General features: G+C 44.1%; 1 protein-coding gene and 2 non-coding genes across 3 annotated transcripts in view; 1 reads left to right on the top strand and 2 right to left on the bottom strand.

Moving 5' to 3' along the window:
* edem2 (ER degradation enhancer, mannosidase alpha-like 2) overlaps window positions 1-2,144 on the top strand; it is a 45,258-nt gene extending 43,114 nt beyond the window's left edge. The window contains exons 10-11 of the mRNA XM_068048569.1: window positions 707-828; window positions 1,581-2,144. Coding sequence (XP_067904670.1) covers window positions 707-828; window positions 1,581-2,066 — 608 coding nt within the window. The 3' untranslated portion in view covers window positions 2,067-2,144. The remainder of the gene's footprint in view (window positions 1-706; window positions 829-1,580) is intronic.
* A 7,313-nt stretch (window positions 2,145-9,457) lies between these two features.
* trnam-cau (transfer RNA methionine (anticodon CAU)) lies at window positions 9,458-9,530 on the bottom strand. The gene has a single exon. It is a non-coding gene; the product is annotated as a tRNA-Met (tRNA).
* Window positions 9,531-10,685: 1,155 nt separating this feature from the next.
* trnam-cau (transfer RNA methionine (anticodon CAU)) lies at window positions 10,686-10,758 on the bottom strand. Its single transcript has one exon. It is a non-coding gene; the product is annotated as a tRNA-Met (tRNA).
* Between the last annotated feature and the right edge of the window lie 1,539 nt (window positions 10,759-12,297).

The following is a 12,297-nucleotide window of genomic DNA, read 5'->3' as shown; positions in this document are numbered from 1 at the left end:
ATATTGCTGGACAGTTCATTCGAGCATTCTAAAGTATCATTTTAAATGAGCTGTGCCAATTATGCACCACTGTCTTCCTTGAAAATAGTTGTGGTAGGGGTTTTGCCCTTCTAGAAGTACTTACAGTGCTAAGAATGAAAAAAAAAACTCTGAAATATAATAGAATAAACTGACCCTGATGCTTAATAAGGACTTGCATCCCCTGTAGAAGTGCTGGCATTCTCATCGGCTTCACTCTACACACCAGGGGATGTAACTGGTCTTTGGCTGGAGAGCAATAGTTATGTTAATGAAACCGCCTGATTTACCACTCTTCCCTTCCCCACTTTCCCCCCCACCCCCCCCCCCCCAACCACTCACTGCCCCTAATTTTGAAAATCACGCGAGAAAGAAATCGAAGACTATTTCGCCCCCTCCCCCCGATATACCCTCAACACCATTAATGTGGTGCCAAATTTAGACAGTTAATTCTGGACTCACTAATCTGTGATGGAGCCATTTCAAACTCCTGGTCTCACCGACCCCGAGGGTGTCCCATAGTCTGTGAAACCCAACAGGGTCCCACATCCCAAACTTTGCAGGGATTCCAGGGCCATGTTAGAAATATATCTGTGTAAACCTACAGCCGACTGTTGGTTTTTGGAGTCTTCTCACTTCCACAGCTGCCTTTGTTCCAATGCAATAAGGGGATGGTTTGTTGTTACAGAGCTTGTGGAGAGTGCTATGTATCTGTATCAGGCAACCGGGGACCCAGTTCTCCTGGAGCTGGGCAGGGATGTCATCGAGGCCATTGAGAAGATCAGCCGTGTGGATTGTGGCTTTGCTACAGTAAGTACAGAACCTGTTAAACTCAAATAAAAGCAAAATACTGCGGATGCTGGAAATCTGAAATAAAAACAAGAGATGCTGGAAATACTCAGCAGGTCTGGCAGCATCTGTGGAGAGAGAAACAGAGTCAACGTTTCGGGTCAGTTGACCCTTCTTCGGAACGTTAAACTCAGCAAGGTTTCCTGTAAATCACGCTTCCTCACCATTGAGTTTGCTCTGATGTACTCCACTGTGACGTACCAAATCTGGATCAAGATCATTGTGGGGAGGAGGGGAAAGAAAAAAGTCACCTGTCCATCATGGGTGAGGCTCAAGCATTTATACTGTGCCTTGCATAACCTCAGGGTATCCCAAGGGGCTTTACATTGAAGTACTTTTGAAGCGTAGGTACTGTTGTAATGTAGGAAATCTATTGCGTATCCTCACATCAGCCGTGGTTCCTGTTCCTGATTTCTAGCCCGTCACTCCTGCCAGAAAGTGCATGTGTGCCTTTACATTGGGTGGGCCCCAGATCAGACTTGGTTACCATGTGCCTGTAATTCCACAGTCCATGCCTACCTATATACACTGCATGACTATTTCTGCTCTACGTGGCTCATTGTTACACCCCACCCCCCTGTATATTTATCCATTGATCATTGTGCTGGACCATAGTTAGTAATATTACGAATTCTTTTGATTCTAATCCATGTCTGAGCATCCACTGTGCCTTTTGTAGATTCGATGATCGGCTCTATTTTCTTACATTTCAGGTCCGGGACCTGCGGGACCACAAACTAGACAATCGCATGGAGTCTTTCTTTCTGGCGGAAACGGTGAAGTATCTCTACCTGCTCTTTGACCCCGACAACTTTCTCCATAACGATGGGTCCACCTTCCACACAGTCACCACACCTTACGGCGAATGCGTGCTGGGTGCCGGCGGCTACCTGTTCAACACCGAGGCGCACCCCATCGATCCCGCGGCCTTGCACTGCTGCAGCCAACACAAGGAGGAGCGGTGGGAAGTCGAGGGGCTGATGCAAAGCTTCCGCACCTCGCAGTACGTGAGGATGGGACAGTATGCAGCTAGTGCTTCAGAGCAATATCATCAATACAGCAAGAAAATGCGGACCGCTCAAGATGAGAAAAAAATAAAGAGGACGAATAAAAAAGGGGCTCCAATACTAAGCTGCGCCAGTCAGCATTTTAGCTCAAAACTCGCGGTATTAGGTCAGGTGTTTACGGACTATTCCTAGTGTACACAATGGCTTTATGATCTAAAGGGACTTTATTTATGAATCAAGTGGAATAAAGTTTGACTATTTTGTTTGTAATGGATTTTCGAAGGGTTTTCATTCCGGAGGACGGGAAGAGCAGAATGTGTTATGCCACTATCCCAGCATCGTCTCTGGAGGCACGGAATGAGATGATTTAGCTCCCCCCCCCCCCCCCCCCCCATTTCGGTTAATGAAAAGAATGACAGGAAGGACTGTGTATTTATAGAACCTTTCACCTCCCCTTGATGTTCCAAAGTGCTTTACAGCCAATGACCTACTTTTGAAGTGTAGTCATCATTAGTTAGCCAATCGCAGCAGCCAGTTTTGTGCACAGCAAGGTCCCAGATCAGTCGACCTATTTTTGGTGGTGGGGGGAGGAGGGAGGAATATTGGCCAGCACACTGGAGAACTCATTGTTCTTCGAATAGTGTCGTCAGATCTTTTGCATCCACCCAAAGAGACAATGGGGGGCTTCATCTGAAAGGCAGTACAACTATCTTTCCACACTGAATTGTCAACTAGTCAAGAAGTCCAATAGTCTGGTACTTGTTTCTTTATCCATGCATACCACAGATGTATCTGAAAATCTCAAGATGTGTTTACTGATGCAGTTTAATCTACAAGTAAAGAGAACAGAGGAACATGTCTGGAGTAGCCAGCAGTCAGTCATGCCATAGCAGGAGGCCATTCAGCCCATCATGCCTATACTGGCTCTTTGAAAGAGCACTCCCGTACACATTCCTCATAGAACTTTATGTTTTACCTTTTCAGGTATATAAGCAGTTCCCCTTTGAAGCTTAGTATGCGATCTACTTCCAGCAACCTTTCAGGGGCATTCCAGATGATGGCTCAATCCATAAAAAAGAAATTCTCATTGCATCCTTAGTTCTTTTTGATACGAGAATTGTTTCCACTTTTTCTCATTTCCTGTTTCCAACTTTTATTAAAATGCTTTTTAGTTTTTATCTTCAGTTCTGATGGGCTGTGGACCTGTAAGATAAATAACCTGTCTCTCCTGACAGAAAGTGACTGAGCCATGTACTTACAGCATTCCTGTTTATGTCTGAATTCATGACCCACAGTTTTGAAGCAGAATCAGAACAGTCACAGAAGGGATGAGTAGAGTAAATAAATCACAGAAACACAATGTTACTTAATTAAAATAATGACTTTACATTTCAAGAGAGGGATGCAAACCGGATAATAAATTGAAGGCCTCCCGTTGAACATCTAAAATTGGCAGGAAGTGACTCACACTACAATCCAATCAACATGACATTTGAGGAGGAAAAATCAGGTGATTTATAATGTTATCCCTCCCAGAGATTAGATTAGTGCATATCTCAGTGCACTTTAAAGAGGAGTGCTATTTCCTGGGGACAAACTACATGCTATCTCTATAAAGTCTCCTCTTTCTATTAGTTACTCCCTCAACCCATAAGCAAACTAACCACTAATCTTACAAAACCTCCTCACTTTTCACCAAATGCCGTAGAACATAATGGAGGTCCACAGTAAACCCAATCAGCTTTTAAAAATCCAGAGTGAGGTTGAAAAGAGAGAGAAAATCAGGTAACTCGAAAACAAATCCGTCCATTCCTCACCTGCAATGCTTCCTACCAATGACATAATTTGTAAAATAATGGGGTCCTACAGAGGGTAGCCAACTCTGGTTGGAGGTATTCCTGGAGATTTCGACACACTTCCAGCCTCCAACTGCCCCACCCAATCAGCCTTTTTCCCCTATCTCCACATTTTTTTTTAATGAATTTTTTAAAATCGTAAAAGAAAATTTTTAAAAATCACCATTTCTTTGAATGCCCTTATAATTTCTCTTCCAGGTTGCTTGCAGCAATGTCCAGGAGGTTAATCTTTATTTCCTGGGGACTCCAGGACAATCCTGGAGAGTTGGCAACCTTTGGAGTCATAGAGTTATACAGCACAGAAACAGGCCCTTTGGCCCATCGTGTCTGTGCCGGCCAGCCAGCACCCAACTATTCTAATCCCATATTCCCGCACTTTGCCCGTAGCCTTGTATGCTATGGCGTTATAACACGTTTACACTGATGATATTCCAATCTATTTTTTGATCCATTGACTGTCTAAATGCTGCCTGTTGAACATTGAGTCGAGGATGAGCCATCATTTCCTCCAATTCAATATTGGGAAGGCTGAAATCATAATCTTTGGGCTCTGTGACACTACAGTCCCTTCCCATGGCCTCCACAGGTCTCTAACCCCTCCACAGGCAGTGTCTGACAATGAGGCAGACTGTTTGCAGTCTTGCCTTCCTGTTCAGCCCTGAACTTAGTTCCAGACCCTATATTTTCTCCATGACAAAGAACGCTCATTTCTCGTTATGTAACATTGGCCTCCTCGCCACTGAGATTGTCATGCATGTCTTCATCATCTCTGATCTCAATTACTCTAACATTCCTTGCTGGCCTCCCATCCTTCAGACTCCATAAACTCCACTTGTCCAAGACACTACAATGTGAATCCTGCCCTGCACAAAATCTCACTTACTCATCACCTCTGCCCTCACTGATCTAACTTGCTGCCAGTGCATCAAATTTAAAATCTTTGTTTTTAAATCACACCATGGCCACATCCCACCTCTTCTCTGAAATCTCTTCCAGCTCCAGATCCCTACACTCTACACTCACTTTCTCTGAATCCAGCCTTTTGTTGATAACATAAGAAAATAGGAGCAGGAGTAGGTCATTCAGTCCAATGAGGCAAATTCATTTAACTGCTTCCTCCCTCCCTGCTCTTCCCCCTTCCCCCTCTTCCCCTTCTCCCCCTCATCTCCACTCCTCCTCTTCCTCCTTAACCTCTCCTCCTTGCCCCTCCTTCCCCCCCCCCCACCTTTTCCACCTCTACCCCTTGGGGGATTCAGTGAATTAGCATACGTTTCTTTCTCTCTAACACCTAGTATCCTGGCTCCCAAAGATCTCGCAGCTGAAGTCTGGAGCTGTTGTGTTCACTTACTTATTCCAGAATTGTCACTTTTTTTTTGTAAATTGGCAAAGGGCAAATAAGATTGGAGAAATTAATGCGTGGCTCAAAGACTGGTGTGGTAGAAGTGGGTTCTGGTTCGTGGGGCACTGGCACCAGTACTGGGGAAAGTGGTGGCTGTACCATTGAGACAGTCGACACCTGAACTGTGCTGGGGCTGGTATAGTAGCGAGCCGCATAACTGGGGAGGTAGAGAGGATTTTAAACTGAATAGTGGGGGCAAGGGATCTAATTTGGAATGATATGGTAAATCAAGGAGTAGAGGCAAGGCAAGAGAGAAAGGTATTAATATGGGAAATGATAGACTGTGACAGGAAGGGACAGAGCATACAAATCTAACAGTAAATCAACAGATAAGGCTAGAGGTTACAAAAATAATAAAAGGACAAAACTAAAGGCTCTGTATCTGAATGCACGTAGCATTCGAAACAAAACAGATGAACAGAGAACGCAAATAGAAATAAATAAGTACAATCTGATAGCCATTACAGAGACATGGCTGCAGGATGACATAGATTGGGTCCTGAATATTGATGGGTACACGGCATTTAGGAAGTACAGGAAGCTAGGAAAAGGTGGAGGGGTAGCTCTGTTAATTAATGATGGTATTAGCGCAATAGAGAGGGATGACCTAAGTTCAGGAGACCAAGATGTAAAAGCAGTTTGGATAGAGACGAGAAATCATAAAGGCAAGAAGTCATTTGTGGGAGTGGTGTACAGGCCATCTAACATTAACCACACTGTAGGGCGGGGTATAAAGGAAGAAATAATGGCAGCTTGTCAGAAAGGTACAGCGATAATTATGGGGGATTTTAACCTACATATAGACTGGAAAAATCAGATGGGCCGAGGTAGCCTAGATGAGGAGTACATAGAATGTTTTCGGGATAACTTCTTGCAACAATACATTCTGGAGCCAACCAGAGAGCAGGATATACTAGAACTGGTATTGTGCAATGAGATAGGATTAATTAATGACCTCATAGTTAAGGCGCCTCTAGGTAGCAGCAATCATAATATGATTGAATTTTATATTCAGTTTGAGGGAGAGAAGATTGGGTCCGAGACTAGTATATTAAACTTAAATAAGGGCGATTATGAGGGCATGAAAGCAGAGCGAGCTAAAGTGAACTGGCACAAAAACAAGAAATGCTGGAAACACTCAGCAGGTCTGGCAGCATCTGTGCAGAGAGAAGTAGAGTTAACGTTTCAGGTCAGAGACCCTTCTTCAGAACTGGCAAATATTAGAAATGTAAAAGGTTTTAAGCAAGTAAAGCAGGGGTGGGGCAAGAGATAACATAGGTGAAGGTGTTGATAGGACAAGGTCACAGAGAATAACTGACCAGAAGGTCATGGAACAAAGGCGAATGGTATGTTAATGGTGTGCTGAAAGACAAAGTGTTAGTACAGATAGGGTGTGAATGTCTGAAAAGCACAGAGCACTCCAAGCAAAACATTAAAAAAAACACATTAAAAAAACCAAAACAGTGGGTAAGCACAGTGGAAACAAATTAAACAAACTGAAAAACCGAAAATAAAATAACCAAATAAAAAAGGAAAGCTAAAAAAATAACTAAGCATAAAAAGGGGGACCCGTTATGCTCTGAAATTATTGAACTCAGTGTTCAGTCCAGCAGGCTGTAGTGTGCCTAATCGATAAATGAGATGCTGTTCCTCGAGCTTGCATTGATGTTCATTGGAACACTGCAGCAATCCCAGGACAGAGATGTGAGCAGGGGGGTGTGTTGAAATGGCCAACTGGCAAATCAGGTTAAGGGATAGGTCAATAGAGATGCAGTGACAGACATTTAAGGGGATATTTCAGAATACACAGAATAGATACATTTCAACGAGAAAGAAAAATTCCAAGGGTGGGACCTGCCATCCGTGGTTAACTAAAACAGTTAAAAATAGTATCAAACTTAAAGAAAAAGCCTACAATTGCGCAAAGATGGGAGGCAGGTCAGAGGATTGGACAGAATATAAAAAACAGCAAAGAATGACTAAAAGATTGATCAGGAAGGTAAAATTAGAGTACAAGAGAAAGCTAGCTAGAAATATAAAGAAAGATAGTAAGAGTTTCTGTAGATATTTAAAAAAGAAGAGTTAACAAAGTGAGCGTTGGTCCTATAGAAAGTGAGTCTGGGGAATTAATAATGGATAATAAGGAGATGGCAGATGAATTGAACAGATATTTTGCATCGGACTTCACTATTGAGGATACAGGTAACATCCCAGTATTATTGTAAGTCAGGAAATGGAAGGGAGAGAGGAACTCAAGAAAATTACAATCACCAGGGAGGTGGTACTGAACAGATTGTTGGAGCTGCGGGCTGATGAGTCCCTGGGTCCTGATGAACTTCATCCTAGGGTGTTAAAAGAAGTGGCTCGTGAGATAGTTGATGCGTTAGTTTTAATTTTCCAGAATTCCTTAGATTCGGGGGAAGGTTCAGTTAGATTGGAAAATAGCGAATTCAAAAAGGGAGGGAGACAGAAAGCAGGAAACTACAGGCCAGTTAGCTTAATATCTGTCTTAGGGAAAATGTTAGAAACTATTATTAAAGACGGTATAGCAGGCCTATTAGAAAAAAATAAAGTAATCAGGCAGAGTCAACATGGTTTTGTGAAAGGGAAATCATGTTTAACCAATTTATTGGAATTTTTTGAGGGAGTTACATGTGCTGTGGTTAAAGGGGAACCATTGGATGAACTGTACTTAGATTTCCAGAAGGCATTTGATAAGGTGCCACATCAAAGATTATTGCAGAAAATAAAAGCTCATGGTGTAGGGGGTAACATATTGACATGGATAGAAGATTGGTTAGCTAACAGGAAACAGAGAGTAGGCATAAATGGGTCATTTTCTGGTTGGCAAGATGTAACGAGTGGTGTGCCACAGGGATCGGTGCTGGGGCCTCAACTTTTTACAATTTATATAAATGAATCTGATGAAGGGACTGAAGATATGGTTGCTAAATTTGCTGATGACACAAAGATAGGTAGTGAAGTAAGTTGTGAAGGGGACCTAAGGGGAGGACTACAAAGGAATATAGATAGGTTAAGTGAGTGGGCAAAGACCTGGCAAATGGAGTATAATGTGGGAGAGTGTGAAATTGTCCACTTTGGCAGGAAGAATAAAAAAGAGGCATATTATCTAAATAGTGAGAGATTGCAGAGCTCTGAGATGCAGAAGGATCTGGGTGTCCTAATGCATGAATCGCAAAAGGTTAGTATGCAGATACAGCACATAATTAGGAAAGCTAATAGAATGTTATCGTTTATCACGAGGGGAATTGAATACAAAATTAGGGAGGTTATGCTTCAGCTACACAGGGTATTGGTGAGACCACATCTGGAGTACTGTGTACAGTACTGGTCTCCTTACTTAAGGAAGGATGTAAATGCGTTGGAGGCAGTACAGAGAAGGTTTACTAGACCAATACCTGGAATGGGCGGGCTGTTTTATGAGGAAAGATTGGACAGGCTAGGCTTGTATCTGTTGAAATTTAGAAGGGTAAGAGGCGATGTGGTTGAAACATATAAGATCCTGAGGGGTCTTGACAGGGTGGATGTGGAAAAGATGTTTCCCCTTACGGGAGAATCTAGAACTGGGGGTCACTGTTAAAAAATAAGGGGTCGCTCATAGAAGATAGAGATGAGGAGAAATTTTTTCTCTCAGAGGGTCGTGAGTCTTTGGAATTCTCTTCCTCAAAAGGCAGTGGAAGCAGAGTCTTTGAATATTTTTAAGGCAGAGGTAGATAGATTCTTGATAAGCAAGGGGGGGGGGTGGAAGGTTATCGGCGGTAGGTGGAAATGTGGAGTAATCAGTTCAGCCATGAACTTATTGAATGGCGGAGCAGGTTCGAAGGGCCGAGTGGCCTAATCCTGCTCCTAATTCACATGTTCTTATGTAATTGCCTCAACCATTCAGTACCGTGGCCAATATTTATCCCTCAATTTGACATCACTAAAACAAATTATCTGGTCATTATCACTGCTGTTTGTGGGAGCTTGCTGTGTAAAAATGGGCTGCCGCATTTCCTACATTACAACAGCGATTGCACTTCAAAAGTGCTTCTTCGGCTGTGAAGTGCTTTGGGACCTCCTGCAGTCGTGAAAGGCGCTATATAAATGCAGGTCTTTTTTCACTCGAGCTTCACAGATGGGATAATGTTGCCAGGCAGACAACATCAGCCAGTCTCCTGAATGAATTCAGCTAAATATTTCGTTCTATTTTTAAATTAGCAATACTGTTCTAAACGTACAGGGCTTATTAAGTGTATTTGACATACTTCATTCAATTGAGGGATCAAGCAGCCAAGCTGTTAATGATCTGTAAAAATAAAAGCAAGTGCCCCGTGTGAGGCTCGAACTCACGACCTTCAGATTATGAGACTGACGCGCTGCCTACTGCGCTAACGAGGCTCTGACGACAATGTTGGCAAAGCAGCTTCAGGCTCTGGGACTGGGAAATCCTGTGTAAAAGCTGCAGCATTTCAGGGGTTTCAGTGATGCTGCCGCCAGACCTCAGTAACGGGTTACTGGGGTTCGGTGCCCGGCGGCGGGAGGTGCCGCTTTGCCGCCCGGGGAGTGGAGGGGTTGGGGGGGGGGGGGGGGTGGGGGGTGGGGCTGCAGGCGGTGCCCGCCGGCTGGAGGAGGGCGGGGAGGGAAATGACATCCCAGGGAACCGCTGGGTCCTAATGCCCGCCGCGATTATTCAAATGTCAGGGACGAGTTCAAGTCTCTATTGGAGGAGCTGGGCGCAATAGAAAGTTGTGCTGATGGGACGGAGGGAGCAGGCTGGTCAGAGGGAGGTGCAATGGAGAGGGTTCAGAGAAAGGGGCAATAAAGAGGTGGGATTGGGGAGAGGGTAAAAGAAGAGTGGTTTAGGGTGGGGGGGGGGCAATGGAGGAGGGCAGTCAAGGAGGGGGCAATGAAGAAGAGTTCAGGGAGGGGCAATGGAGAGGGTGTCAAGGAGGGGTAATGTACAGGGGCCCGGAATAGGGCCAATAAGGACGGGTCAAGAAGAGGGGTAATGGAGAGGGGGTCAGGGAGGGGGGAATGGGGGAGACAGGGAGGGGAAGGGGAGTAATTGTCAGTTAATGTCCATGGGGCAGTACCAAGGTCATCATTATTATACTGCATGCTATTGCACTCTCTGCAGTGCACTTACCCACTTTATTGACGATGTTCTCCATCCCAGATTAACTTTAAAAGCAATGGAATAGAGAGTGGGATAAAAACAAGAAATGCTGGAAATACACAGCAGGTCTGGCAGCATCTGCGGAGAGAAGCAGAGTTAACGTTTCAGGTCAGTGACCCTGCATTAGGAATAGAGACTGGGGTCTTGGTGCCGTCGGTGAATGTTGCAATTACCCGCAAGGTGGAAATAATAAATTATGAAACCGAAGGGAAGGATCAGCAAAGTTTGTTGCTGTCTGCAATCTAAGGAACCACTGACCACCGGACACGAGATTGAGCCCGTTGGAACAGAGTCAGACGTCCCCACCCCAGCAGGTTTTGCAGACCCTGCTGTCACTTTTCAGTTCATTGCATAAATTCAACTTCCTGTAAAATAAGTGCCCCGTGTGAGGCTCGAACTCACGACCTTCAGATTATGAGACTGACGCGCTGCCTACTGCGCCAACGAGGCTCTGGAAATGATCCTACCAGAGCTGATTCAGGCTCTGAGACTGGGATACACAGTGCACATGTTACAATATTACTGTGGTTATAGTTGATAACCATTGTGTGGAGAGGTGGGGAGGGACAACAGTGGGGTCTTAGTGTCTACCGAGCAGTAGGCAAACATTAGAAACTCAACAACTTCACAGAATCAAAGAATGGTTACAGCACAGAAGGAGGCATTTGCCCAGTTGTGTCCGTGCCGTGCAGGCTGTCTGCAAGAGCAACTCAGCTTGGCCCTTTACCCATAGCTGTGTACATTTTTGCTCTTCAGCTGCTTATCCAAATCCCTTTTGAAAGCCACAAATGAATCTGCCTCCACCACACTCTCAGGCAGTGCATACCAGATCCTAACCACTCACTGCGTAATAAGTTTTTCCTCATCTCGCCATTGGTTCTTTTGCCATTCACCTTAAACTGGTGTCCTCTGGTTCTCCACCTTTCAGTTTCTCTCTATCTACTCTGTCCAGAGCCCTCATGATTTTGAGCACCTCTATCAAATTTCCTCTCACCCTTCTCTATAGCGAACAACCCCAGCGTCTCCAATTTATTCTTGTAACCGAAGTCCCTCATCCCTGGAACTATTCTTGTAAAACCTTTCTGCAGCCTCTCTTAATGCCTTCACATCCTTCCTAAACTGTGGTGCTCCGAATTGAACACAATCTTCCAGCTGAGGCCGAACAACTGTTTTATAGAGGTTCAGTGTGGATTTGTTAAGGGCAAGTCGTGTTAACTAACTGGATCGAGTTGTTTGATGAGGTAACAGAGAGGGTTGATGAAGATCATGTTGTTGATTTCCAAAAGACATTTGATTAAGCATTACCCAACAGCTTGTCAGCAAAGTTAGAGCTCATGAAATAAAAGAGTCAGTAGCAGCATAGATACAAAATTGGCTGAGTGACAGGAAACAGTAGTTGTGAATGGCTGCTTTTCGGACTGGAGGATGGTATCCCCAGGGGTCGGTGTTAGGACCTCTGTTTTTATTAATATAAATTAATGACCTGGACTTGGGTGTTCAGGGCACAATTTTAAAATTTGCAGATGACACAAAACGTGGAAGTATTGTGAACTGTGACAAGGGTAGTCTTAAACTTCAAAAGGACATAGGCTGGTGGAATGGGCAGACAAGTGGCAAATTAAATTTAAATCAGAAAAGTGTGAAGAGATTCATTTTGATAGGAAGACCGAGGAGAGGCAACATAAAATAAAGGGTAAAATTCTAAAGGTGGTGCAGGAGCAGAGGGACCTGGGGGTATATGTGCACAAATCATTGAAGGTGACAGAGCAGGTTGAGAAAGCGATTAATAAAGCATATGGGATCCTAGGCTTTATAAATAGAGGCATAGAGTACAAAAGCAAGGAAGTTATGATAAACCTGTATAAAACACTGGTTTGGCTTCAACTGGAGTGTTGTGTCCCATTCTGGTCACCACACCTTTAGATATGAAGGCATTGGAGATGGTACACAAAAGATTCACAAGAATGGTTCCGAGGATGAGGAACGTCA

The sequence above is a fragment of the Heterodontus francisci genome, chromosome 16 (genome assembly GCF_036365525.1).
Source record: "Heterodontus francisci isolate sHetFra1 chromosome 16, sHetFra1.hap1, whole genome shotgun sequence".
NCBI classification, from domain to species: domain Eukaryota; kingdom Metazoa; phylum Chordata; class Chondrichthyes; order Heterodontiformes; family Heterodontidae; genus Heterodontus; species Heterodontus francisci.
Note: the sequence above shows the minus strand (reverse complement) of the source record. Positions and strands in the feature narration are given on the sequence as shown.